Source organism: Chiloscyllium plagiosum, unplaced genomic scaffold, assembly GCF_037043375.1.
Source record: "Chiloscyllium plagiosum isolate Xiang-an unplaced genomic scaffold, Cpla_swu_hap1 HiC_scaffold_39, whole genome shotgun sequence".
Lineage (NCBI taxonomy): Eukaryota > Metazoa > Chordata > Chondrichthyes > Orectolobiformes > Hemiscylliidae > Chiloscyllium > Chiloscyllium plagiosum.
In genome coordinates this window covers 280,609-308,466 of record NW_028270177.1, presented here as the reverse complement: position 1 = coordinate 308,466, position 27,858 = coordinate 280,609, and the positions used below count along the sequence as shown (strand labels likewise).

Sequence of the window (27,858 nt, the reverse complement as noted above, 5' to 3'; positions counted from 1 at the left end):
TACGGAGACATAGGATTGAGGATGATTTAGCGGTTTGGATCAGAAATTGGCTAGCTGAAAGAAGACAGAGGGTGGTAGTTGTTGGGAAATGTTCATCCTGGAGCTCAGTTATTAGTGTTTAACCTCAAGGATTTGTTTTGGAGCCACTGCTGTTTGTCATTTTGATAAATAACCTGGATGGGGGCGTAGAAGGATGGGTTAGTAAATTTGCGGATGACACGCAGGTCGGTGGAGTTGTGAACAGTGCTGAAAGTTACAGAGAAACATAGATAAGCTGCAGAACCGGGCTGAAAGGTGGCAAATGGAGCTTAATGTGGAAAAGTGAGAGGTGATTCACTTTGGAAGGAGCAACAGGAGCACAGGGTACTGGGTTAATGGTAAGATTCTTGGCAGTGTAGATGAGCAGAGAGATCTCAGTGTCCACGTACATAGATCCCTGAAAGTTGCCACCCAGATTGATAGGGTTGTTAAGGCATATGGTGTGTTAGCTTTTATTGGTAGATGTATTGAGTTTGGGAGCTATAAGATCATGTCGCAGCTGTATTAAACTCTGATGTGGCCACACCTGGAGTATTGTGTACAGTTCTGGTCACCGCATTATAGGAAGGATGTGGAAAGGGTTCAGAGGAGATTTACTAGGATGTTGCCTGGTCTGGAGGGAAGGTCTTATGAGGAAAGGCTGAGGGACTTGAGGCTGTTTTCATGTGAGAGAAGAAGGTTGAGAGGTGACTTATTTGAGACATATAAGATAATCAGAATGTTAGATAGGGTGGACAGTGAGACCCTTTTACCTCGGATGGTGATGGCGAGCACGAGGGGACATAGCTTTAAATTGAGGGGTGATAGATACGGGACAGATGTCAGAGGTAGTTTCTTTATTCAGAGAGTAGTAGGGGCATGGAACACACTGCCTGCAACAGTAGTAGACTTGCCAACTTTAAGGGCATTTAAATGGTCATTGGATAAACATAAGGATGAAAATGGAATAGTGTAGAATAAATAGACTTCAGATTGGTTCCACAGGTCGGCGCAACATCAAGGGCCATAATGTTCTATGTTCTCAATGGGAATATTCGCAGATGACAGCACAATGTTCAGCACTATTCCCAACTCCTCACATAATGCAGCAGTTCATGTTCACATGCAACAAGATCTGGACAATACAATAACAGACGTTGCTGGAAAAGCTCACTAAGTCTGGTAGTATCCGCTAAAAGAAGTCAGAATTTCGGGAATTGAGTTCTGAGGAAGGGTCAACAGACCCAAAACTTTTAATCTGATTTGTCTCTGCAGATACTGCCAGAATTACTGAGCTTTTCCAGCAACTTCTGTTTTTGTTTCTGAGTTACAGCATTTGCAGTTCTTTCCATTTTTATTTAGCAGATAGACTGCAGCGGTTCAAGAAGGCAGCTCCACCCCACCTTCTCAAGGGGCGACTGGGGTCAGGCAATAAATACTGGGCCAGCCAGAGACACCTATATCCCACAAACCCTCACCCTAACCCCTGGGATTTCTAGCCTCTGCGCAGTGTCAGTCCTATTTCTCCCCCTCCCCCCTGACCACATTCAGCTTGCACAAGGCGCTTGCAATGAGTTGCTGTTCGGGTTCAAGTTTCAGACTGTCAGAAAGTGATTCCAGATGTTTCCCAAGTTCAGCCCACAGCAGTGCACTCTCTCCTTAATCACTCAACCATTAACCAGTTTCCAATAAAAGCCAACCGTGCGCTCAGCAGCCCGCAGTCCCGCTCCTGTTGTGTTTAACTTTGTGGCCCGGGATGGGGAAGGGGTTTTATATCAGTAAGGCGGTGCTGCTCACCGGAGTCGTGCTCGCTGCCGCAGCCGCCGTTACCATCATCGCCCTGGCCGTGGTTTATGCTCAGGAGAAGGCCAACAACTCGGAGGCACAGCAGCCCGACCGTCCCGGGACCAGCACCGAGCCCCCGGCACCGGGCACCGAGCCCCCGGCACCGGGCACCGAGCCCCCGGCACCGGGCACCGAGCCCCCGGCACCGGGCACCGAGCCCTGGGACAGGTACCGCCTGCCCGGGGACTTGATTCCCGATCACTATGAGGTGACCTTGTGGCCGCGGCTGGACGAGGACCCGGTGAAAGGTTACTATTTCACGGGTAACTCCACGGTGTATTTCCGCTGCGAACAGGCGACGAAGTTGATCCTTGTGCACAGCCACAAGTTGAAGGTGATGGAGCCCGAGCTGCGGGCTATAGGGGCCGGTTCCCCTCCTGTCCCCACCCTGCACCGCTGGTGGCTGCACAATCAAACCCAGTTCCTGGTGATCGTACTGTCCAGTCCGCTCTCCAAGGGGAACCGCTACTCTCTCCATACCCAGTTCGAAGGCGCCTTGGCGGATGATCTGAGTGGATTTTATCGGAGCCATTATGTCAATGAAACCGGCCACGTCAGGTGAGTGTGTCCAGGCTCCTAGACCGCTCGGCCCATCTGCTCCGTTTCTGTTCCCAATGGATGGAGCAGTGGAAAATCCCAGTAAAATCTAAGGGCATATCCGGAGGAAATTCCTGGCTCCGATCCCAGGCTATTTCGCTGGGAGTAGTGAGATAACAGGAGACCACTCGGCCCCTCCTCTCCTGCCCATACAATCTGGGCTACCCTGCTCTATCCACCCCCCCGGCACCGGCCCCAATCTATTAGTCTCCGTCCCAAATCGATCCCGGCACCGAACCCTGCTCGGGGAACTGCCACCGCAGAGATATTCGGGAGCGAACCGAACTCGGTATAACACTTGGAAACAGCGCCTTGCACTCACTCCGATGTACAGAGAGTTTCCATTGAACCTCGCTGTTGGTTCTCTCTGCTGTAACCCTTTTCCATTGTTTCAAATATTGATTCGTTTGCTGCCTTAGCAGAAGACAGGATAGGACAAATCCTCGGAGAAATTCCTGGTCGATCCTGTACAGGAGGAGGCCATTCAGCCCATTCCGGTATGCAATAAGATCGTGGCTGCCTTTGTCATCTAAACTCCACTCCTGCTCCATAGTCCGAAACAAACCCCTGGTCCCCACCCGTGTCAGTTTAAAATCCGTCCAACTCAGCTTTGACTTTATTTGGTGACCCAGCCTCCACTGCTCTCCCAAGATGAGAACTCCAAAGACCCTTTTAGAGAAGGTATTCATTACCACCTCGATCTGACACGGGAGGTCCCTATGTCCACACAATCACAGAATAGTTAAAGAGCAGGACACTTTTGGCCATCATGCCTGCACTGGTTCTCTCATCTAGATGAAGGGCTTTTGCCCGAAACGTCGATTTCGCTGCTCCTTGGATGCTACCTGAACTGCTGTGCTCTTCCAGCACCACAAATCCAGAATCTGGTTTCCAGCATCTGCAGTCATTGTTTTTACCCTTTTTCTCACATCTAATGTCAACCTTCTGCCTTTTCCTCATATCCCTGCAGACCATTCCTATCCAAATGATCATCCAGTGGGCTTTTGAAAGCCTGGGTTGAACCTGTTTTTGGCACATTTTCAGGCAGTATCTTTTTTTTCTTTATTCTTTCATGGGATGGGGGTGTCACTGGCTAGGCCAGCATTCATTACTCAGATGCCCTCCAACGCAACTCGTCCAAATCCCGCACCTCCGTCCTCAGACCCCACCCCTCCAACCGTAACAAGGACAGAACGCCCCTGGTGCTCACCTTCCACCCTACCAAACATCGCATAAACCAAATCATCCGCCGACATTTCCGCCACCTCCAAAATGACCCCACCACCAGGGATATATTTCCCTCCCCACCCCTCTCCGCCTTCCGCAAAGACCGTTCCCTCCGTGATTACATGGTCAGGTCCACGCCCCCCCTCAACCCACCTTCCCATCCTGGCACCTTCCCCTGCCACCGCAGGAACTGCAAAACCTGTGCCCACACCACCTCCCTCACCTCCATCCAAGGCCCGAAAGGAGCCTTCCACATCCATCAAAGTTTTACCTGCACATCCACTAATTTATTGCATCCGTTGCTCCCGATGCGGTCTCCTCTACATTGGGGAGACTGGACGCCTCCTAGCAGAGCGCTTTGGGGAACATCTCCGGGACACCCGCACCAATCAACCACACCGCTCTGTGGCCCAACATTTCAACTCCCCCTCCCACTCTGCCGAGGACATGGACGTCCTGGGCCTCCTTCACCGCCACTCCCCCACCATCAGATGCCTGGAGGAAGAATGCCTCATCTTTCGCCTCGGAACACTTCAACCCCAGGGCATCAATGTGGACTTCAACAGTTTCCTCATTTCCCCTTCCCCCACCTCACCCTAGTTCCAAACTTCCAGCTCAGCACTGTACCCATGACTTGTCCTACCTGCCTATCTTCTTTTCCACCTATCCACTCCACCCTCCTCCCTGACCTATCACCTTCATTCCCTCCCCCACTCACCTATTGTACTCCATGCTACTTTCTCCCCACCCCCACCCTCCTCTAGCTTATCTCTCCATGCTTCAGGCTCTCTGCCTTTATTCCTGATGAAGGGCTTTTGCCTGAAACATTGATTTTGCTGCTCCTCGGATGCTGCCTGAACCGCTGTGCTCTTCCAGCACCACTAATCCAAAATCTGGTTTCCAGCATCTGCAGTCATTGTTTTTACCTTCATTACTCAATGGGCAGTTGAGAGTTAACCACTTTGCTGTGTTCGAGAGTCACATACCAGACCAGGTAAGGATGGCAGTTTCCTTCCAGTCCATAGTGGCTCACTGGGTAAAAAGGCTTTTCTTCACATCAGAGCTGAAAATGTGTTGCTGGAAAAGCGTAGCAGGTCAGGCAGCATCCAAGGAACAGGAGAATCGACGTTTCGGGCCCTTCTTCAGGAATGAGGAAAGTGTGTCCAGCAGGCTAAGATAAAAGGTAGGGAGGAGGGACTTGGGGGAGGGGCGTTGGAATTGCGATATTTCTTGCTTTGTTTGCACATCACTTTAAACCTAGAGTCATAGAGTCATAGAGATGTACAGCATGGAAACAGACCCTTTGGTCCAACCTGTCCATGCCGACCAGATATCCCAACCCAATCTAGTCCCACCTGCCAGCACCCGACCCATATCTCACCAAACCCTTCCTATTCATATACCCATCCAAATGCCTCTTAAATGTTGCAATTGTACCAGCATCCACCACATCCTCTGGCAGCTCATTCCATACACGTACTACCCTCTGCGTGAAAAAATTGCCCCTTAGGTCTCTTTTATATGTTTCCCCTCTCACCCTAAACCTATGCCCTCTAGTTCTGGACTCCCCAACCCCAGGGAAATGACTTTGCCTATTTATCCTATCTATGCCCCTCATAATTTTGTAAACCTCTATAAGGTCACCCCTCAGCCTCCGACCCTCCTGGGAAAACAGCCCCAGCCTGTTCAGCCTCTCCTGATAGTTCAGATCCTCCAACCCTGGCAACATCCTTGTAAATCTTTTCTGAACCCTTTCAAGTTTCACAACATTTTTCCAATAGGAAGACCAGATTTGTACGCAGTATTCCAACAGTGGCCTAACCAATGTCCTGTACAGCTGCAACATGACCTCCCAACTCCTGTACTCAATACTCTGACCAATAAAGGAAAGTATACCAAACGCCTTCTTCACTATCCTATCTACCTGCGACTCCACTTTCAAGGAACTATGAACCTGCACTCTTTGTTCAGCATCACTCCTCAGGACCTTACCATTAAGTGTATAAGTCCTGCTAAGATTTGCTTTCCCAAAATGCAGCACCTCGCATTTATCGGAATTAAATTTCATCTGCCAGTTCTCAGCTCGTTGGCCCATCTGGTCCAGATCCTGTTGTAATCAAGGTAACCCTATTCGCTGTCCACTACACCTCCAATTTTGGTGTCATCTGCAAACTTACTAACTGTACTTCTTATGCTCGCATCCAAATCATTTATTTAAATGACAAAAAGTAGAGGACCCAGCACAGATCCTTGTGGCACTCCACTGGTCACAGGCTTCCAGTCTGAAAAACAACTCTCCACCACCACCCTCTGTTTTCTACCTTTGAGCCAGTTTTGTATCCAAATGGCTAGTTCTCCCTGTATTCCATGAGATCTAACCTTGCTAATCAGTCTCCCATGGGAAACCTTGTTGAACGCCTTACTGAAGTCCATATAGATCACATCTACTGCACTGCCCTAATCAATCTTCTTTGTTACTTCTTCAAAGAACTCAATCAAGTTTGTGAGACATGATTTCCCACGCACAAAGCCATGTTTACTAACCCTAATCAGTCCTTGCCTTTCCAAATACATGTACATTCTGTCCCTCAGGATTCCCTCCAACAACGTGCCCACCACTGACGTCAGGCTCACTGGTCTATAGTTCCCTGGCTTGTCTTTACAACCCTTCTTAAACAGTGGCACCACATTTGCCAACCTCCAGTCTTCCGGCACCTCACCTGTGACTATCGATGATGCAAATATCTCAGCAAGAACCCCAGTGATCACTTCTCTAGCTTCCCACAGAGTCCTTGGTTACACCCGATCAGGTCCTGGGGATTTATCCACCTTTAACCATTTCAAGACATCCAGCACTTCCTCCTCTGTAATCTGGACATTTTGCAAGATGTCACCAACTATTTCTCTATAGTCTACATCTTCCATATGCTTTTCCACAGTAAATACTGATGCAAAATATTCATTTAGTATCTCCCCCATTTTCTGTGGCTCCACACAAAGGCCGCCTTGCTGATCTTTGAAGGACCCTATTATCTCTGTAGTTACCCTTTTTTCCTTAATATATTTGTAAAAACCCTTTGGATTCTCCTTAATTCTATTTGCCAAAGCTATCTCATGTCCCTGTTTTGCCCTCCTGATTTCCCTCTTAAGTATACTCCTACTTCCTTTATACTCTTCTAAGGATTCACTCGATCTATCCTGTCTATACATGACACATGCTTCCTTCTTTTTCTTAACCAAACCCTCAATTTCTTTAGTCATCCATCATTCCTTATACCTACCAGCCTTCCCTTTCACCCTGACAGGAATATACTTTCTCTGGATTCTTATTATCTCATTTCTGAAGTCTTCTCATTTTCCAGCCTTCCCTCTACCTGCGAACAGCTGCCTCCAATCAGCTTTCGAAAGTTCTTGCCTAATACCGTCAAAATTGGCCTTTATCCAATTTAGAACTTCAACTTTTAAATCTGGTCTATCTTTTTCCATCAGTATTTTAAAACGAATAGAATGGCCCCAAAGTGCTCCCCCACTGACACCTCAGTCACCTGCTCTGTCTTATTTCCCAAGAGTAGGTCAAGTTTTGCACTTTCTCTAGAAGGTACATCCACATACTGAATCAGAAAATTGTCTTCTTTTTCCGTTTTCTTTTGTGAATGAGAGCAGCTTCATTTTACCTACTCTAGCCAGTCTCATGATTTTGAAAGCCTCAGTCAGATATCCCTTTAGCCTTCTTCTCGCTAGGGAGAACAGTCCCAACTTCTTCAAACTATCCTCATCAGTGGAGTTTCTTATTTCTGGAACCATTCTAAGAGTTATAGAGTCATAGAGATGTACAGTATAGAAACAGACCCTTCGTTCCAACTCATCCGTGCTGACCAGATATCGCAACCTAATCTAGTCCCATTTGCCAGCACTTGGCCCATATCCCTCCAAACCCTTCCTATTCATATACCCATCCAGATGCCTTTTAAATGTTGCAATTGTACCAGTCTCCACCACTTCCTCTGCCAGCTCATTCCATACAGGCACCACCCTCTGCATGAAAACGTTGCCCCTTAGGTCCCTTTTATATCTATTTCCTCTCACCCTAAACCTATGCCCTCTAGTTATGGACTCCCCCACCTCAGGGAAAAGACTTTGTCTATTTATCCTATCCATGCCTCTCATGATTTTATAAACCTCTATAAGGTCACCCCTCAGCCTCCCAAGCTCCAGGGAAAACAGCCCCAGCCTATTCAACCTCTCCCTATAGCTTAAATTCTCCAACCATGGCAATATCCTTGTAAGTCTTTTTTGAGCTCTTTCAAGTTTCACAATATCTTTCCGATAGGAAGGAGACCAGAATTGCACGCAATATTCCAACAATGGCCTAACCAATGTCCTGTACAGCTGCAACATGACCTCCCAACTCCTGTACTCAATACTCTGACCAATAAAGGAAACCATACCAAATGCCTTCTTCACTATCCTATCTACCTGCAACTACACTTTCAAGGAACTATGAACCTGCACTCAAAGGTCTCTTTGTTGAGCAACACTCCCTAGGACTTTACCATTAAGTGTATGAGTCCTGCTAAGATTTGCTTTCCCAAAATGCAGCACCTCGCATTTATCTGAATTAAACTCCATCTGCCACTTCTCAGGCCACTGGCCCATCTGGTCAAGATCTTGTTGTAATCTTAGGTAACCCTCTTCGCTGTCCACTACACCTCCAATTTTGGTGTCATCTGCAAACTTACTAACTGTACCTCTTATGCTCACATCCAAATCATTTATGTAAATGACAAGAAGTAGAGGACCCAGCACCGATCCTTGTGGCATTCCTCTGGTCACAGGCCTCCAGCCTGAAAAACAACCCTCTGTCTTCTACCTTTGAGCCAGTTCTGTATCCAAATGGCTAGTTCTTCCTGTAAGATGTAACCTTGCTAACCAGTCTCTAATGGGGAACCTTGTCGAATACCTTACTGAAGTCCATATAGATCACATCTACTGCACTGCCCTAATCAATCCTCTTTGTTACTTCTTCAAAAACTCAATCAAGTTTGTGAGACATGATTTCCCATGCACAAAGCCATGTTGACTATCCCTAATAGTCCTTGCCTTTCCAAATACATGTACATCCTGTCCCTCAGGATTCCCTCCAACAACTTGCCCACCACTGACGTCAGGCTCACTGGTCTATAGTTCCCCGGCTTGTCCTTACCACCCTTCTTAAACAGTGGCACCATGTTTGCCAAGCTCCAGTCTTCCGGCACCTCACCTATGACCATTGATGATACAAATATCTCAGCAAGAGGCCCAGCAATCACTTCTCTAAATAATGACGAGCTTCCCACAGAGTTCTAGGGTACATCTGATCAGAGTTCTAGGGTACACCTGGGGATTTATCCACCTTTATGCGTTTCAAGACATCCAGCACTTCCTCCTCTGTAATATGGACATTTTGCAAGGTGTCACCATCTGTTTCCCTACATTCTATATCTTCTATATCCTTTTCCACAGTAAATACTGATGAAAATACTTGTTTAGTATCTCCCCCATTTTTTGCGGCTCCACACAAAGGCTGCCTTGCTGATCTTTGAGGGGCCCTATTCTCTAGGAGAATGTGAGGACTGCAGATACTGGAGATCAGAGCTGAAACATTTGTTGCTGGAAAAGCACAGCAGGTCAGGCAGCATCCAAGGAGAGGAAGAATCAATGTTTAGGGCATAAGCCCTTCTTCCCTAGTTACTCTTTTGTCCTTAATGTATTTGTAAAAACCCTTTGGATTCTGCTTAATTCTATTTGCCAAAGCTATCTCATGTCCCCTTTTTGCCCTCCTGATTTCCCTCCTACTGCCTTTATACTCTTCTATAATATGCCACAACCCTCTAAACACAGTACCTTTCCAAATGACATATATTAGACCAACTGCACAAAAGTTTCTTTATCCCTCCTTTCTTGAATAGAGATGTTTATATTTGTCATTTTCCAATCCAGTAATGACTTTCCAGGATCTGGAGAATTTTGAATCTTGGGAACTTTATAATACTGATACACTCCCATTAAAGAGATTAAACATTCAGGTCTCTTTTCAAAGCCTCCAAATCTCACTGTGACTAACAGCCAATCATATGGCTCAGCTCAACTCTGCCTGCAGCTTGGAGGCTCTTGTAATTCACCTCAAAATAATTTTGAGTTTCAGAGCAGATCAGTAAATAAAACAGAGTATTAATATAGCAAGTGTCCAGGAAGGATTGTTGTTGTTTATCAATAAGGGAATGGAAAATAAATGTTTAATTACAATTGTATAGTTTTGATGAGGCCACAATTGGAAATAAGACCATTGGAAATAAGATAGAATTATGGTCATAAAAACTTTGTACTGTTTTGATCTCCTTATTTAAGAAAGGATTTCAATGTGTTAAAAACAGTTCAGAGAAGTTTCACTTGAATGATTCCTGAGATGGATGAATTTCCATTATGAGGAGAAGTTGGACAGACTGGGCCTGATTGCTGTTGGTGAATATGAAATTCAAAACTTTGACCATGATGATAGAAAATTTTAATGAGACACATAAACCATTTTTAGAAAGACAGCCGTGAATTTGTTCAAACATAAATGTCAATTGTTTACCAGAAACTGAACAATAAAGTGTCTATATTAATCAATTCCATTTAGTTTTCCTCCACAAAGCATTCCATGGTCCCAAAGCTAATGGTGGAACTAATGGATCTCATAAATTAGATTACATAGGATCTCAGAATGCAATTTTTGGGTTTATCTGTTTAACCATAAAACTGCGCTCACCTGAATTCATAGTTTGATCTGTTCATAAATTAGTGTGATGCCACTAGAATCTACATCACTGTGACAGCAAATTTTAGGCCATTGTGGATTACAGAAGGTATAAGCACAACAACGAGTTATGTTTATATAATGATTTTTCATTTAATAGAAGGTGAAATGGGGATGAGAGGGCGTTGGGGGAGGGGGAAGGAAGGAAGGAAGAGTGTGATTGAAAACGGTAAAATGTTGCACTTTTCACCTGGGAGAGGAGAGCATTTTCTTGAATGGGGACGGGGGCATGGGGAAAGGCATGGGATGAGATGAATGTGGATAAGAGGAACCTGTTCTTCCATTCTTTTTTAAAATTAAAGACAGAAAAGAAAAAGTCAAGACATCTCAAGTGTCGCCTGGGATAGGGACAGCACCAGGTAAAATACAGAGTAAAGTGCAGTCTACTCAATGGAAACAGAAAAAAGTTTCCAAATTTCTTGAACAAAACTAAAGTCCATGTTATTCTGGGGAAGAATAAAAATAAATAAATATACAGACCAAAAAAGGGTCTCCTTTGACTCCATCCCCACAATCCACTCCTGGTGCAGGAATCATTAGGTGCCAAAATGTAAAGCACCTTCAAAAAAACTAAAAAAGGGCTTCCTGCTCCTCTAGGCCCACAGCCAGTTCAAAAAGAAATCCTTAGCTCGTGGATTATTGCATCTGATGAAAATACGTGGATTTGGTAAACATTTTCCCACTCACAGCAACCATTATCCCAAAGTATAAAGTGCAGATTGTCTCAGAATATTGCTAGATGTTCAGGAATAAAACTGTCAATTCTACCTCATTCTTTGCCATTCAATTACATTGGGCTAATTTAAATGCTTTTCAAGTTGGTCATCAAGGCTGCACCGAATGTTGGCAACAGGCTTCCTGGAGGAAAGGAACCCAGGTCTGTGAATGATGTCGTAGTTGATGGAAACTGTTGGGGATCAGTTATCTGGTGGGTCCTGAAAATAGTCACCTCCCAATCATTCAGTGACTGCCATTTAAAATAATAACTAAACTTTGGGAGAAAATGGTTATTGCAAACATAAGATAAATATAAAATACAACATCATAATTTTGAATTTCCCTGCAATGACTAATGTCTGATCTGCTTCCTTTACTAATACAGAGTTATTGCAACAACTCAGATGCAGCCTACTGATGCCAGAAAAGCATTCCCATGCTTTGATGAACCAGCAATGAAAGCAACATTCAATATAACTCTGTATCATAAAGAGGAATACAGTGCAATCTCCAACATGCCAGAATATGGTCAGTTTCACAACTTCTATAAGCTAATTATTAATGCTTTGAATTAAGTGCCTCAGATAAAACTGCTGTGCATTAAAATCTTTTGTGTTTTTGTTTGGACTTCACCTCCATGCTCTTGATCTCTGGATATCTGGTGCAGAAGGGTGCGGGCAGGTCAGAGGACATCTTCATGAGTCTGCTCCTGGGCCTGGCCAGGCTGGCTATAAACAGGTGCAGGCAGTGAGCTCTGGAGGGTCACTCTGCCAACTGCCTGCCCCTCTTCCAAGGTTACATTCGAGCCTTTTATTAATGACTTGGAAGAGGGAGTCAAAGGGTGGGTCAGTAAATTTGCAGATGATACGAAGATTGGTGGAGTTGTGGATAGTGAGGAGGGCAGTTGTCGGCTGCAAAGAGACTTAGATATGATGCAGAGCTGGGCTGAGGAGTGGCAGATGGAGTTCAACCCTGTCAAGTGTGAGGTTGTCCATTTTGGAAGGACAAATAAGAATGCGGAATACTGGGTTAATGGTAGGGTTTTTAATAAGGTGGAGTAGCAGAGGGATCTTGGGGTCTATGTTCATAGCTCTTTGAAAGTTGCCACTCAGGTGGATAGAGCTTGTAAGAAGGCCTATGGTGTATTAGCGTTCATTAGCAGAGGGATTGAATTCAAGAGTCGTGAGGTGATGTTGCATGCAGCGTATAGGACCTTGGTAAGGCCACATTTGGAGTACTGTGTGCAGTTCTGGTCGCCTCATTTTAGGAAAGATGTGGAAGCTTTGGAGAGGGTGCAGATGTTGCCTGGAATGGAGAATAGGTCGTACAAGGATAGGTTGAGAGTGCTAGGCCTTTTCTCATTGGAACGGCGAAGGATGAGGGGTGACTTGATAGAGGTTTATAAGATGATCAGGGGAATAGATAGAATAGTTTCACAACTTCTATAAGCTAATTATTAATGCTTTGAATTAAGTGCCTCAGATAAAACTGCTGTGCATTAAAATCTTTTGTGTTTTTGTTTGGACTTCACCTCCATGCTCTTGATCTCTGGATATCTGGTGCAGAAGGGTGCGGGCAGGTCAGAGGACATCTTCATGAGTCTGCTCCTGGGCCTTTTTCCCCGGGTACAACAGAGTGTTACAAGGGGACATAAATTTAAGGTGAAGGGTGGAAGGTATAGGGGGGATATCAGGGGTAGGTTCTTTACCCAGAGAGTGGTGGGGGCATGGAATGCGCTGCCTGTGGGAGTGGCAGAGACAGAATCATTGGTGACCTTTAAGCGGCAATTGGATAGGTACATGGATAGGTGCTTAAGTTAGGACAAATGTTCGGCACAACATCGTGGGCCGAAGGGCCTGTTCTGTGCTGTATTGTTCTATGTTCTATGAGCCAGGCTGTCATTGGAGAGAGAGCACGCAGTGTCCACCAATGCTCTTGATGCTTTTAGGGAGAGGTGGGCACTGCGGTGGATACAGCGCTTTAACTTCCCCTCCAACTGTAATTTGATTTAGTCCCTGCCTGCTCTGCCTTTCCCCCAACCCTATCCCTGATGATTTGCATTGCCCATAACAGGCTGTGTTTGTAAATGTTGCAAGGGTTGTGTACAGTGTGGTAAAAGTGGTGAAGGAAGTAGGGAGGGGGCAGAACTGAGTCACTGTCATGCTATGGCCATGTATGCATGGTTTCCAGGAATCAAAAATATGTGGAGGGAATTGATCATTGTGAAATTGGAGCTAGGCTCAGCCATGAATAAGGCAGTCAGTAATAGTCTTGTTCCCACTAGCTCCTAAAATATGGAGCACCCTCTGAGCTTGGAGATGTGAATGACTGTAATGATGTACAGCTTGAATGCCTTCGTGAGAAAGTGAGGGCTGCAGATGCTGGAGATCAGAGCTGAAAATGTATTGCTGGAAAAGCGCAGCAGGTCAGGCAGCATCCAAGGAACAGGAGAATCGACGTTTCGGGCATTATTAACAGTGTAGATAATAGCATAAACTTACAAAGAGATATTGATAGACTAAGTGAATGGGCAAAACTGTGGCAGATGGAGTTCAATGTAAGCAGGTGTGTGATGATCTACTTTGGACTAATGAAGGTGAGGTCAGAAAGCCTTCTCGATAGTATGAAGTGAACTACAGTGGGTGTCTAGAGTGACTTGGGGATTCAGATGCATAGATGTTTAAAATGTCACAAACAGCTGCAGAAGATAATTAGCAAAACTAATAGAATGCTGGCCTTTCTATCTGGAGGACTGGAGTATAAGGATGCACACGTTATGCTACAGTTATACAAAACCCTGGTTAGACTCCACTTGATGTAATGTGAACAGATCAGTAAGGTTAGGAAACAGTATTTACTCCACAATAATTGCCAACTCCTCATACACTCCAACTGTGTGGCCAAATTCAGCTCTAAATCCATTTTATATATTTGCTGATGACACCACTGTAGTGGGTCAGATCTCAGACAACGATGACCCAGAGTTCAAGAAGATGACTGACAGCTTAGAGCCAATGTCAGCAAAAAAAAGGAGTTGGTAGTAGACTTCAGGAAGCAGAGTGGAAGACACATCCCTGTCTGTATCAATGGTGCTGAGGTAGAAGTGGTCGAGATTTCCCAGTCACGAGAAGTAAATATCACTAACAATCTATCCTGTCTGTCCACATCGACACTACAATCCAGAAAACATGCAACAGCTATATTTCCTCAGAAGGCAAAGGGAATTCTGCATGCCCACAGTAACTTACCAAATTTTGTAGAGGCACCATAGAAAGCATTCTATCTGGACGCATCTCAACTTTGTCTGGCAACTGCTCTGCCCAGGACTGCAAGAAATTAAAGAGTTATGACTGCAGCCCAGTCCATCACCAAAACCAACTTTCCTTCCATTGACTCCAGTTGCACTTCCCTCTGCCTTGGGAAAGCAGTCAACATAGTCAAACATTCCCCAGTTATACTCTCTTCTACCCTCTTCTGTCAGGCAGAAGTTATAAAAGTTTGAAAACGGGTATCAACAGAATCCTCACTGGTATCAGACTTATGAACAGACCTCTCATATATTGGAGTGGATCTGCACCTTCTCTGTCGCTGTAACACTATAGTCTTCTGTTCTATTATCCTGATGTACTAATGTAAGGTATGATTTGTCTAGATAGCACGGAAAATAATACTTTTCACTGTATCTTGGTACATGTGACAATAATAAATCAAATCAATTCTGGACACCACACTTTAGGAAGGATATATTGGCCTCGGATGGAGTACAATGTGGGTTTATACAAATGACACGTAGACTTCAAGGGTTAAGTAATGAGAAAGTTTTTCCAAATTAGGCATGTTTCCTCTAGAGTTTATAAGGTTAAGGAATGAGCTGATCAAACTCTTCAAGATATTAACAGGAAAAACAGGGTTGGTAAAGATAAACTATTTCCACTGATAGGGGATTCTGGAACTGGAGAGCATAGTCTGAGCATTAGGGCTAGACCATTCAGCGGAGATGTTAGGAAGCACTTCTACACACAGTAGGTGGTAGATGTTTGGAACTCTCTCTTCCACAAATGGAAATGGATACAGGATCAGCCATTAATTTTAAATCTGACATTGATACATTTTTCCTTAGCAAAGTTGTTAAAGAATATGTACCCAACCATGATTTCATTCCAGGTGGAACAGGCTTGACGGGCTGAAAGGCCTACTCCTGTTCCTACCAGAACTGGAACTACAAGCAGTCCATGGATTCAAAGTCCTGGAGTCTGGGACCATGTAAATGTGCAGGGTCCTACAACCAGGAGGGATTGGTGTCTCATGTTGCTTTGTCAACCACGAGGAGTGGCAAATGGTGTTTAATTTAGATAAATGTGTAGTGTGTTTTTTTTTGGCAAACCAGGGCAGAACTTTTACATTTAATAGATAGTGCCCAGGGGAATGTGGACAAACAAAGAAACCTAGGGTGCAGGTGCATAGTTCCTTGAAAGTGGAGTCGCAGGTAGATAGGATGGTGAAGAAGGCATTTGGCATATTTGCCTTCATTGGTCAGTGCATTAATTATAGGAGTTGGGATGTCATGTTGTAGCTGCACAGGGCATTGGTGAGGCCACTTTTAGAATACTGCATTCAATTCTGGTCTCTCTGCTATAGGGAAGAATTTGTTAAACTTGAGAGGGTGCAGAAAAGGTTTACAAGGATGTTGCTGGGATTGGAGGATTTGAGCAATAGGGAGATGCTGAATAGGCTGGGTCTATTTTCCCTGGAGTGTCAGAGGCTGATAGAACGTTGGAGAATTTTACAATCTCATGAGATGCATGGATAGGGAGAATAGCCCAGGGTGGGAGAGTCCAAAACTGGAGGGCATAGGTTTAAGTGAGAAGGGAAAGAGTTAAAATGGTCCTGAGGAGGAATTTTTTCATGCATAGGATGGTGTGTGTATGGAATGAGCTGCCAGAAGTGGTGGAGGCTGGTACAATTGCAACATTTAAAGGACATCCAAATGGGTACGTGAATAAGAAGGGTTTAGAGTGATATGTGATAAATGCTGGCAAATGAGATTAGATCAGTTTAGGATAGCTGGTTGGCATCGATGATTGAAGTGAAAGGTCTGTTCCCTTACTGAACTTCTCTATGACTGACGATGTGGGGTTGGGATCAAGCTGCCACAAATCCTTCTCTCTATGCTCCGAGCCTGTCTAATTATTGGTGGATGAACTACAACTGAGTTTTAATGAGATGAAATGCTTGTCTTAATAACAAGTTGCAGTTTATTGCAAAATAGCAATAGCTGCAAGTTAACCATAATTACAAAGACTATCAGAGACAATGTGTCAGACTCTCCTCCACCCAGAGACTGTGTGACATCATCAGCTTCTGGCAGGTCCCACTGTGACTCTTTCAGAACGTTATGAGAGGGAAACAAAGCAAGGGAATACACAATAAATGGAAGGGGACTGAGAGGGTTAGAGGAAGTTAGACACCTGAGTCAATGTCCATGGGTCCCTAAAAGTGGCAGAACAGGTAGATAAGGTGGTAAAGAAGATGCATGAGACGAATGCCTTTATTGGGTGCAGTATTGAATGTAACAGCAGGAAGAAAATGTTGGAGCTGTATAAAACACTAGTTTGTTCACAGCTGGAGTTTTGCATACAGGTCTGTACCACATTACAAGAAGGACAGAATTGTTCTAGACAGAGATTGACAAAAATGTCGCCAGGCATGGATAATTGTGGTTTGAGGCAAGGTTAAATAGGCTAGGGAATGTTTTCCTTCAAGGAGGCTGAGGAGTGAACACAACATTACAATACAGTCAGGCCCTTCGGCCCTTGATGTTGTGCCGACCTGTGGAACCAGTTTGAAACCTATCTATCCTACACTATTCCATTTTCATCCATATGTTTATCCAATGACCATTTAAATGCCGTTAAGGTTGGCAAGTCTACTACTGTTGCAGGCAGGCGGTTCCATGCTCCTACTACTTTTTGAGTAAATAAACTACCTCTGACATCTGTCCTATATTTATCACCCCTCAATTTAAAGCCATGTCCCCTCATGCTAGCCATCACCATCTGAGGAAAAAGGCTCTCACTGTCCACCCTATCTAACCCTCTTATTATCTTATATGTCGTAATAAAGTCACCTCTCAACCTTCTTTTCTCAAACAAAAACAGCCTCAAGTCCCTCAGCCTTTCCTCATAAGACTTTCCCTCCATACCAGGCAACGCCCTAGTAAATCTCCTTTGCACCCTTTCTGAAGCTTCCACATCCTCCCTACAATGCGGTGACCAGAACTGGCAGCACCAGAATTTTGTACAGCTGCAGCATGACCTCATTGCTCTGAAACTCAATCCCTCTACCAATAAAAGCTAACACACCGGATGTCTTCTTATCAAACCTATCAACTTGGGTAGCGACTTTCAGGGTTCTATGGACATGGACACTGAGATCTCTCTGCTCATCCATCCTACCAAGAATCTTACCATTAGGCCAATACTTTTTATTCCTGTTGCTCCTTCCAAAGTGAATCACCTCACACTTTTCTGCATTAAACTCCATTTGCCACCTCTCAGCCCAGCTCTGCAGCTTATCTATGTCCCTCTGTAACCTGCAATATCCTTCAACACTATACACAACTCCACAGATCTTAGTGTCATCCACAAATTTACTAACCCATTCTTGTATGCCATCATCTAGGTCATTTATAAAAATGACAAACAGCAGTTGACCCAAAACAGATCCTTGTGAGTCACCACTAGTATTCCAGGATGAACATTTCCCATCAACCACCACCCTCTGTCTTCTTTCAACTAGCCAATTTCTGATCCAAACCACTAAATCACCCTCAATCCGATGCCTCTGTATTTTGTGCAATAGCCTACCGTGGGGAACCAATCAAATGCTTTACTGAAATCCATATACACCATATCAACCGCTTTACCCTCATCCACCCTGCTTGTTCACCAACTCAAAGAACTGAGTAAGGTTGGTGAGGCATGACCTATCCTTCGCAAAAGTGTGTTGACTATCCCTAATCAACTTATTCCTCTCAAGATGATTATAAATCCTATATTTTATAACCTTTTCCAACAGTTTATCCTCAACTGAAGTAAGGCTCATTGGTCTATAATTACCAGGGTTGTCTCTATTCCCCTTTTTGAACAAGGGGACAACATTTGCTATACTCCAGTCTTCTGTACTATTCCTGTAGACAATGACGACATAAAGATCAAAGCCAAAGTGTCAGCAATCTCCTTCCTGGCTTCTCAGAGAATCCCAGGATAAATCCCATCCAGCCCACAGGATTTATCTATTTTCACACCTTCTAGAATTGCTAACGCCTCCTCCTTGTGAACTTCAATCCCGTCCAGTCTAATAGATTGTATCTCAGTATTCTCTTTGACAACATTGTCTTTTTAAAATGTGAATACTGATGAAAAATATTCATTTAGCGCTTCCCCTATCTCCTCAGACTCCACGAAGAGGTAAGAACTGTTTTTCCTCAGTGGCAAGGTCGGTTATCAGGAGGCATAGATTTAAGGTGATAGGTAGCAGGATCAGAGGGGACGTTCAAGAAACTTTTTCACTCAGGGTGCTGAGTGACTGGAATTCACTGTCTCGTTTGATGGTCAAAGCAGGAATCTTCTACTTAATTAAGTGGAACCTGAATCTGCCCCTGAAGGTATAGATAAGGTGCTAGTACGTGGGACTAGAGTGGCAGCAAGTTTACTTAGTCAGTGCAACAGGATGGGCTGAATGGCCTCTTTCTATACTGTAGGCTTTCTAACATTCTAATGACTATACAACAAAGAAGTGAGAGCTGGTAGGGGGTTGAAGATGGGGTGGGGTGAGGTGTAGGTGGGCAGGCACATGCGGCTGGGGACTTGGAAAGGTTGGAGAGTGGAGAGAGCTTTCGTGGAGGTAGACCTTGTGGAATGTGCCCATTGTTAAAAGGGGACTCTTTGTATTAGGCAGTCTGTTCCTGCCCATGGCCTGAACAGCCGGCTGCACCAAATCATCCATCAGCCCCTGGAGTCTTCTCAGCAGCCTCAAAATTTGGGCCCAGCTACTTAAGGGCTTCAACTAGAGTGAGGGTGAGAATGGTACCTTTGTCCTCGCCCGCCAAGCTAACACGACAGTTAGGTCCAGCTCAAGTCAGAGGGCAGTCCGAAGGCTGACCACGTAACATTACATCCTTCCACAACTTCACCTACAAGCCTGGCAGCAAGTAGAGTATAAAATTCTACCCTTTGAGAGTAAGCAAAGAGAAGGTATGCCTAAAACCACCCAGAACTGATAAAAGCTCACAAACCTGTTTGTGTGTTATTTAATATAGGATCATAGAATCTCTACAATGTGGAAAAAGGCTGTTCATCCCAACAAGTCCACACCGACCCTCTGAAGAGCATCCCACCCATTTTTGTAACCCTACGTTTCCCATGGCTAATCCACCTAATTTACACATCTTTGAAAAGTGGGAAGAAACCACAGCACCCAGAGGAAACCCACACAGACACAATGAGAATGTGCAAACTTCACACAGACAATCACCTGATGGTGGAATTGAACCCAGGTCCCTTGCACTGTCAGGCAGCAATGCTAACCACTGAGCCACTGTATCACACTAAGGATATGGGTATCTCACCTATTGGTTCGAGAACAATGAGAGTCTTTGAATGCCCATTGGGATGGTCTTTTCGAGGAATCAAGGAGCTCCCAATCAGAGGTCAGCAGTTCTATGGTGCAGGTAGTGTCAGGAGGAGTGATATACCCATGAAAGGTGACACTCATTGAAGAGATGAGGTTGCAGCTGAGTAAAGGTGGGAAAGAGATTGCTGGAGAAGAGTGAAGAGTTGACTGTTGAATGAAGAAATCCCCTTTCCAAGAACTCCCCTGTAGAGAGTAGTCTGCCCACTGCTGTTAGGCTGAGACATTGTCCATTTGAAGATCTCAATGGATGGAAGAGGAAGATGCTTTCCTCCATCGACTTAATTGAAGCAGAAACCACCTGGCATTCTCCTGTCTGATTAAATAATCCCTGCTTCTGGAGAACTGTGCCTGTTAACTCTGCTTCTCTCTCCATTGGTGCTGTCTGTCTGAGTTTCTCCAGCATTTTCTATTTTTCTTATTTTAGATTTGCAGTATTTGCAATAATTTTTTGTTTATATAATGAGTACTTGGCATTTGCAATGTGCTGTCTAATTGGTGGTGATGACAGATTCAGTTATAATTTTCAGTAAGAAAATGAATAAATATTTAAAGTAGAGTAACGTTGCAGGAATATGGGCAAAAGAGAAGTGGATCTAACTAGGCTGCTCTCTGAAAGAGCTAGCATAGACTCAGTGGGATCAAAGGCATCTGTGCTGTACAAATCTATAAACATAGAATGTAGAACGTTACAGTGCAGTACAGTCCTTTCACATAGTGCCAACCTGTGAAATTAATCTGATGCCCATCTAACCTACACCGTTCCATTGTTATCCATATGTATGTCCAATGCCTAATTAAATAGGCTAAAAGGAGTCATGAGATAGCTTTAGTGCAAGAATTAAGGAGAATCCCAAAGCATTTTATTCTTATATAAGAAGCAAGCGGGTAACTAGAGAAAAGATTGGTCCACTAAAGGATAATGAAGGAAGGCTGTGTGTCGAACCTGAGAGAATGGGTGAGATTCTGAATGACTACTTTGCATCGGTGTTCACTGAGGAGAGGAACATGATGAATCTTGAGATTAGAGACAGAAGTTTGATTAGTCTGGATCATATTGACATAAGTAGGGAAGATGTGTTGGGTAGGCTAGAGGTTATTAAGGTGGACAAATCCCTAGGACCGGATGGGATCTATCCCAGGTTGCTGAAGGAGGTGAAAGAGGAAATAACTGAGGCCCTGACAGATATCTTTGTGGCATCCTTAAATACAGGTGAGGTGCCGGAGGACTGGAAGGTTTCTCATGTTGTCCCCCTGTACAAGAAGGGGAGTAGGGATATTCTAGGTAACTACAGACCAGTGAACCTGATGTCAGTGGTGGGAAAATTGCTAGAGAAGGAGGGATAGGATCTATTTATATTTAGAAAAGAATGGGCTTATCAGTGATAGGCAACATGGTTTTGTGCGGGGGAGATCCTGCCTTACCAACTTAATAGAGTTCTTTGAGGAAGTGACCAAGTTGATAGATGAAGGAAGGGCTGTTGATGTCATATACATGGACTATAGTAAGGCTTTGACTAGGTTCCCCATGGTAGACTAATGGAGAAAGTGAAGTCACATGGTGTGCAGGGTATTCTAGCTCGGTGGATAAAGAACTGGTTGAGCAACAGGAGACAGAGTAGTAGTTGAAGGGAGTTTCTCAAAATGGAGAAAGGTGACCAGTGGTGTTCCACAGGGGTCAGTGTTGGGGACACTGTTATTTGTAATATACCTAAATGATCTGGAAGAGGGCACTGTTGGTATGATCAGCAAGTTTGCAGATGACATGAAGATTGGTGGAGTAGCAGAAAGCATAAGGGACTGTCAGAGAATACAGGAGGATATAGATAGACTGGAGAGTTGGGTGAAAAAGTGGCAGATGGATTTCAATCCAGATAAATGTGAGGTGATGCATTTAGGCAAGACTAATTCTAGAGCGAATTATACAATGAACGGAAGAGCCTTGGGAAAAGTTGATGGGCAGAGAGATCTGGGAGTGCAGGTCCATTGTACCCTGAAGGTTGCTGCACAGGTGGATAGAGTGGTCAAGAAGGCATAGGTATGCTTGCCTTCATTGGACAGGGTATTGAGTATAAGAGCTGGCAGGTCATGTTAAAATTGTACAAGACATTGGTTCGGCCGTATTTAGAATACTGTGTACAGTTCTGGTCGCCACATTACTAAAGGGATATGGACGCTTTGGACAGGGTGCAGAGAAGGTTTACGAGGATGTTGCCTGGTATGGAAGGTGCTAGCTATGAAGAGAGGTTGAGTAGGTTAGGTTTGTTTTCATTAGAAAAAAGGAGATTGAAGGGGGACCTGATTGAGGTTTACAAAATCATGAAGGGTATACACAGGGTGGATAGAGATCAGCTTTTTCCCCAGGGTGAATGAGAGGTCATGCTTTCAAGGTGAGAGGTGGAAAGTTTAGGGGGATATACACGCCAATTACTTCACACAGAGGGTGGTGGGCATTTGGAACACGTTGCCAGCAAAGGTGGTAGAGGCAGGCACGGTAGATTCATTTAAGATGCATCTGGACAGATGCATGAGTAGGTGGGGAGCAGAGGGATACAGATGCTTAGGAATTGGGCGACAGGTTTAGACAGTAGATTTGGATTGGCTTAGGCTTGGAGGGCCGAAGGGCCTGTTTCTGGGCTGTAATGTTTCTTTGTTCTAAATGCCCTTAATGTTGGCAAGTCTACTATTGTTGCAGGCAGGCATTCCACCCACCCTACTACTATCTGAGTGAAGAAACTACCTCTAATATCTGTCCTAAATCTATCACCCCTCAATTTAAAACTATGTCCCCACGTGTTAGCCTTCACCATCCAAGGAAAAAGGCTCTCACTGCCCACCCTATCTAACCCTCTGATTATCTTATATGTCTCGACTAAGACACGTCTCAATCTTCTTCTCTCCAACGAAAACAGCCTCAGTTCCCTCAGCCTTTCCTCATAAGACCTTCCTTCCATACTAGGCAACATCCTAGTAAATCTCCTCTGAACCCTTTCCAAAGCTTCCTCATCCTTCCTATAATCCGGTGACCAGAATTGTATGCAATATTCCAGGTGTGGTCTTTCCAGTATCTTGTACAACTGCAGCATGACCTCGTGGCTCCGAAACTCAATCCCCCTACCAATAAAAACCAACACACCCCATGTTTTCTTAACAACCCTATCAACTTGTGTGACAACTTTCAGGAATTTATGCACCTGGGCACTGAGATCTCTCTGTTCATCTACCTGCCAAGAATTTTACCATTAGCCCAGTACTCTGCATTCCTGTTACTTCTTTTTACATCCATCTCATTTCTAAAAATGATAAACATCAGTGGACCCAAAACAGATCCTTGCGGTACATTACTGGTAACTGAGCTCTAGGATGAACATTTCCCATGAACCACCACTCACTGCCTTCTTTCAGCTAGCCAATTTCTGACCCAAATCGTTAAATCACCTTCAATCCTAAAATTCCATGCAATAGCCTATCTTGTGGAACGTTATCAAATGCCTTCTGAAGTCCATATACACCACACCAGCTACTTTACCTTCATCTACCTGTTTTGTCACCTTCTCGAAGAACTCAATATTGTTAGTGAGGCATGACCTACCTTTCACAAAACTGTGTTGACTATCCCCAATCAAATTATTCCTTTCCAAATGATAATAAATCCTATCTCTTATAACTTTTCCAACACCTTACCCACAACCGGAGTAAGGCTAAGTGGCCTATAATTACCAGGGTTGTCCTGACTCCCCTTCTTAAACAAGGGAACAATGTTTGCTATCCTCCAGTCTTCTGGCACTATTCCTGTTGACATAAAGATCAAAGCTAAAGGCTCTGCAATCTCCTCCCTGGTTTCCCAGAGAATCAGAGAATAAATCCCATCTGGCCTAGGGGTCTTATCTATTTTCAGATCTTCCAAAATTGCTAAAACCTCCTCTTGGTCAACCTCAATCCCATCTAATCTTGTAGCCTGTATCTCCATATTCTCACTAACATTGTTCTTTTCCATTGTGAATACTGACAAAAAGTATTCATTAAGCACTTCCCCATGTCCTTAGATTCCACACAGAACTTTCCACTACTATCTTTGATTGGCCCTAATCTTACTCTAGTCATTCATTTATTCCTGATATACCTATAGAAGGCCTTAGGATTTTCCTTGATCCTATCCACCAACAATGTCTCTTGTTACCTCCTCGTTCTTCTTAGTCCTCTGTTTAGATCTTTCCTGGCTAATTTATAACTCTCAAGCCCCCTATCTGAACCTTCACACCTCATCCTCACATAAGCCTTCTTAGCGGGTTTTGAGATGATTTGTAGCTCAAGTTGAGGTTCTGGATGTAAATTTGCTCGCTGAGCTGACAGATTCATTTCCAGACATTTCATCATCCTACTAGGTAACATCTTCAGCTTGTCCTAAGATGGATGTGTTGCCCCAGTCGAAGTGGTGTCCTTCCTTATCTGTATGTAAGGATACTAGTGAGAGAAGGTCATGTTGTTTTGTGGCTAGTTGGTGTTCATGTATCCTGGTGGCTAATATTATTTTGACTGGGATAACACATCCATCTTAGGACAAGCCAAACAGAGATACGCACGAGAATTCCTAGAAGCATGGCATTCCAACCGGAACTCTATCAACAAACACATCGAGTTAGACCCCATCTACCACCCCCTGAGAAAAAGAACAGGAAATGACATCACCACAGGAAATGACATTACAGGAAATAATATCATCAACCCAAAGAAGCCCAAACATATAAATAGAAAGCAGGAATCATGTACGTTGCTTCGCCTGAGGCCCACTGAAGATGTTACCTAGTAGGGTGACAAAATGTCTGGAATGAACCTTCCAGCTAAGCGAGCAAACCTACATCCATAAGCCACCTTCTTCTCTTGACAGAGTTTCAACTTCTTTAGTAAACCATGATTCCCTCTCTCGACAACTATCTCTCTGCCTGAAAGGTACATATTTATCAAGGACCCACAGTAGCTGTTCCTTGAATGAGCTCCACATTTCAAGTGTGTCCATCCCTGCAGTATTCCTATCCCTGCCCAATACTATTGGAAACATAACCAAATTATGGTCACTATCGCCAAAGTGCTCGCCTACCACCAAATCTAACACCTGGCCGGGTTCACTCCCCAGTACCAAATCCAATATGGCATCGCCCCTTGTTGGTCTGTCTACATACTGTGTCAGAAAACCCTCCTGCACACTTTGAACAAAAACTGACCCATCTAAACTACTTGAACTATAGTATTCCCAGTCAATATTGGGGAAGTTAAAGGCCCCCATAACAACTACCCTGTTACTCTTGCTCTTAATGAGAATACATGGAATTTGCTGAGATAGAATGGTCAAGAAAATCACATCAAATAAAACAAATTAAATAATTTTGAATGATTTATAGAAAATTAAATGTACTATTTGTTTAAAAAGCTGTTCAGGACAATTTGGATAAATTCTGAAAGTTGGCCAAATTCCTTACTCTAAACAATTGTACCAAAATGAGCATGTGTTTTGAAATATCCTCAAACTGTTAAAGAGATCTTTTTGTGCATTGAGTTGCTGCTGCAGGTACCAAACTACCAGTTTCTTCAAAGTAATTTATTACAAATAATTAAGCACTTTTAAGTTCTTAATTTAAACACAAAAAAGTTTGATTCTTTATTTCAGAAAGGACAACTATACATGATAATGGCATGACGTGGATAATCACTAGCTTTGAAAAGACACCTAAGATGTCTACTTACCTGCTTGCTTTTATTGTTTCTGACTTCGATTATGATTATGACAATACAAGTGATACTGAGGTAAGAGATCAGACTTGGTTATTTTTACATGGAATTATTTCTCCTTCCTTTGGGGTAACTTACGTGGGTGGGAATTATTCCCATGAAGAGTTGGTGTTTGATTGTCCTCAGCTTGGATTCATTGTATCTGGCTGCTGTGATGTAAAAAAAACAACAATCCTGTCACTTCTCCCTATTCTGTATCATGGAGGCAACACCATATTCACCTTCAGGACTTCAAAAGTGGCATTTGATGTAGTAATCAGAAACTAAAATAGTGGCACTTTTCAGCCAGCAATCTGGTGGGAATGTAAGAAAGTGAATGTTTCACAATCACACTGTCAATAGATCTTAATCTCTGATATTGAGATATTTGAGTCTCATCACTATTGGCATTAAGTAGTGATAGGATCAACAATTCTGTATATAGTGGTTATGTACCCTAGGTGTGGTACCCTTTGTTCATTTGTTTGTAAAATCATCTCATTACCCCTTTCGATGAATGCTATGATGGTGAAAAGGATAAATGAGGTGGTTTCCCATTGCCTTCCTCATCAGTCACAGTTGTATTAAATAGTGGAAAAGACTCAACAGGCCTAGCCCTGTTCCTCCGCTTGCGTAAAGGAGGTACATGCTGAATGGCTTCTTTCTACTGTGATAATTCGGAAATTCTGTGAATCCTCCTCCAGAAAGGTCCTCTGCTTAGAAGTTGCAGTTCTCTTGAGGCTATTACTATTCCACTGTCACTACAAAATAAATTGCTGGTTTTGCTACTGACCAAGGCTCATGACCTTGAACAAGGTTCTTTAGCTGGGTCTGGAGTAGCTTGCAAAAAGACATGGCAACCACCCCTTTGAGGTCTCAAATGACCCTGCTACTCCACAATCCATAAACGATGTACTCAAATCCATTTGACACTGATGTGTGAATTTTAAACCTCGGGTGCAAAGCTCCAGGTTGGGAGATGACCTTTAGTATTCAGCTTGACTAATCTTTCTGGCAGCCAGCTACAGTCTAAGGGCTGGGGGCAGTTGGGGAAGTTTTTCAGTCTCTTACGGTATACTCTCTGGGTAATAGTGCACAGCCCTAATGCTGCATCTTTTGCGTTAAAGAACTTGATGAAGTCTCTGTTCTATATGATTCACCCAGGCACTCAAGTGTTTACAACACCAATAAAATGCAGTCATTTAGATATGCAATACTAAGGTGCTGGGTAATGCTGTACGTGGTTTCATGATCCTCTTGTCTTTATTTAAAATGACTCTCAGAAAACAGGACACAGAAACTGGGAAGAGGGAAAGAAACTAGGATAGAGAGAGTACAAAATATGGATTGTTTATGGAAGTTAAGATTCTGAGATAGAGTGTTGCCTGCAGTGATGGGCACTGGAATCATTGGAATACCCTCATTGGAATCATGAAAGGGAACTAACTTAGCTAAAGGTGGGAATAGTTGGGAGTGTCACAGAGACCACTCAGCTGCCCAATGTTGAACATACAGCTGCACTGATAAAAACCCAGCAGTGAAAAATAATGGAACTCAGAGGGCAAGAAGGATGAGATTTGAACAGAGCAATGAGGTAATGGGTGTAAATCATTGATTGGTGCCCATGAATTCAGAGCTTTTAAATTCTGGAATGGTGATGTGAGGTAGTTGTTGCTTATCTTCAAAGGATAGAAGCTGGGCATGAAAAAGGTAATATAATTGTCAATTGTAAACCCATTGTGGAGCCAGCCATATCAGGCAGATAGAGCATCTGGGTCAGCTGTGCTTTCTGAGACACTTAGTCCTGGATCTAAATGATTCAGGGGTAATATTAATGCAGGAAACAAACCTTTCTTACCAGCATAGCCTTCATAAAGGGATCTTTGGCATTGGGGGATGAAATGCCCCCATATCTCTCTGTCCTGGCTCCAGTGACACTGCAGGCTCCCGGGCAGTGTATGGATTATTGTCCAATCCTCACTGTCTGTTACCCACAGCGAGAGGAGAGGGCTCTTCCTGCAGTAACAGACGGAGCGATCCTGTATTCAGCCAGTGCTAAAGGCCCCAAGTCCTCTCACATGTATTGAGTGCTCTTTCCACCAACCACTCCTGTGTCTGAATGCAGTGGCACTCGGAATCTAGGGCCATTCTACAAAGAG

General features: G+C 44.0%; 1 protein-coding gene across 1 annotated transcript in view; it reads left to right on the top strand.

Annotated features, from left to right (window-relative positions):
- The first annotated feature begins 1,759 nt into the window (after nucleotides 1-1,759).
- Nucleotides 1,760-27,858, top strand: part of anpepb.1 (alanyl aminopeptidase, membrane b, tandem duplicate 1) — an 86,997-nt gene continuing 60,898 nt past the window's right edge. Inside the window, exons 1-3 of the mRNA XM_043674558.2 lie at nucleotides 1,760-2,421; nucleotides 11,628-11,770; nucleotides 25,599-25,735. Coding sequence (XP_043530493.2) covers nucleotides 1,775-2,421; nucleotides 11,628-11,770; nucleotides 25,599-25,735 — 927 coding nt within the window. The 5' untranslated portion in view covers nucleotides 1,760-1,774. The remainder of the gene's footprint in view (nucleotides 2,422-11,627; nucleotides 11,771-25,598; nucleotides 25,736-27,858) is intronic.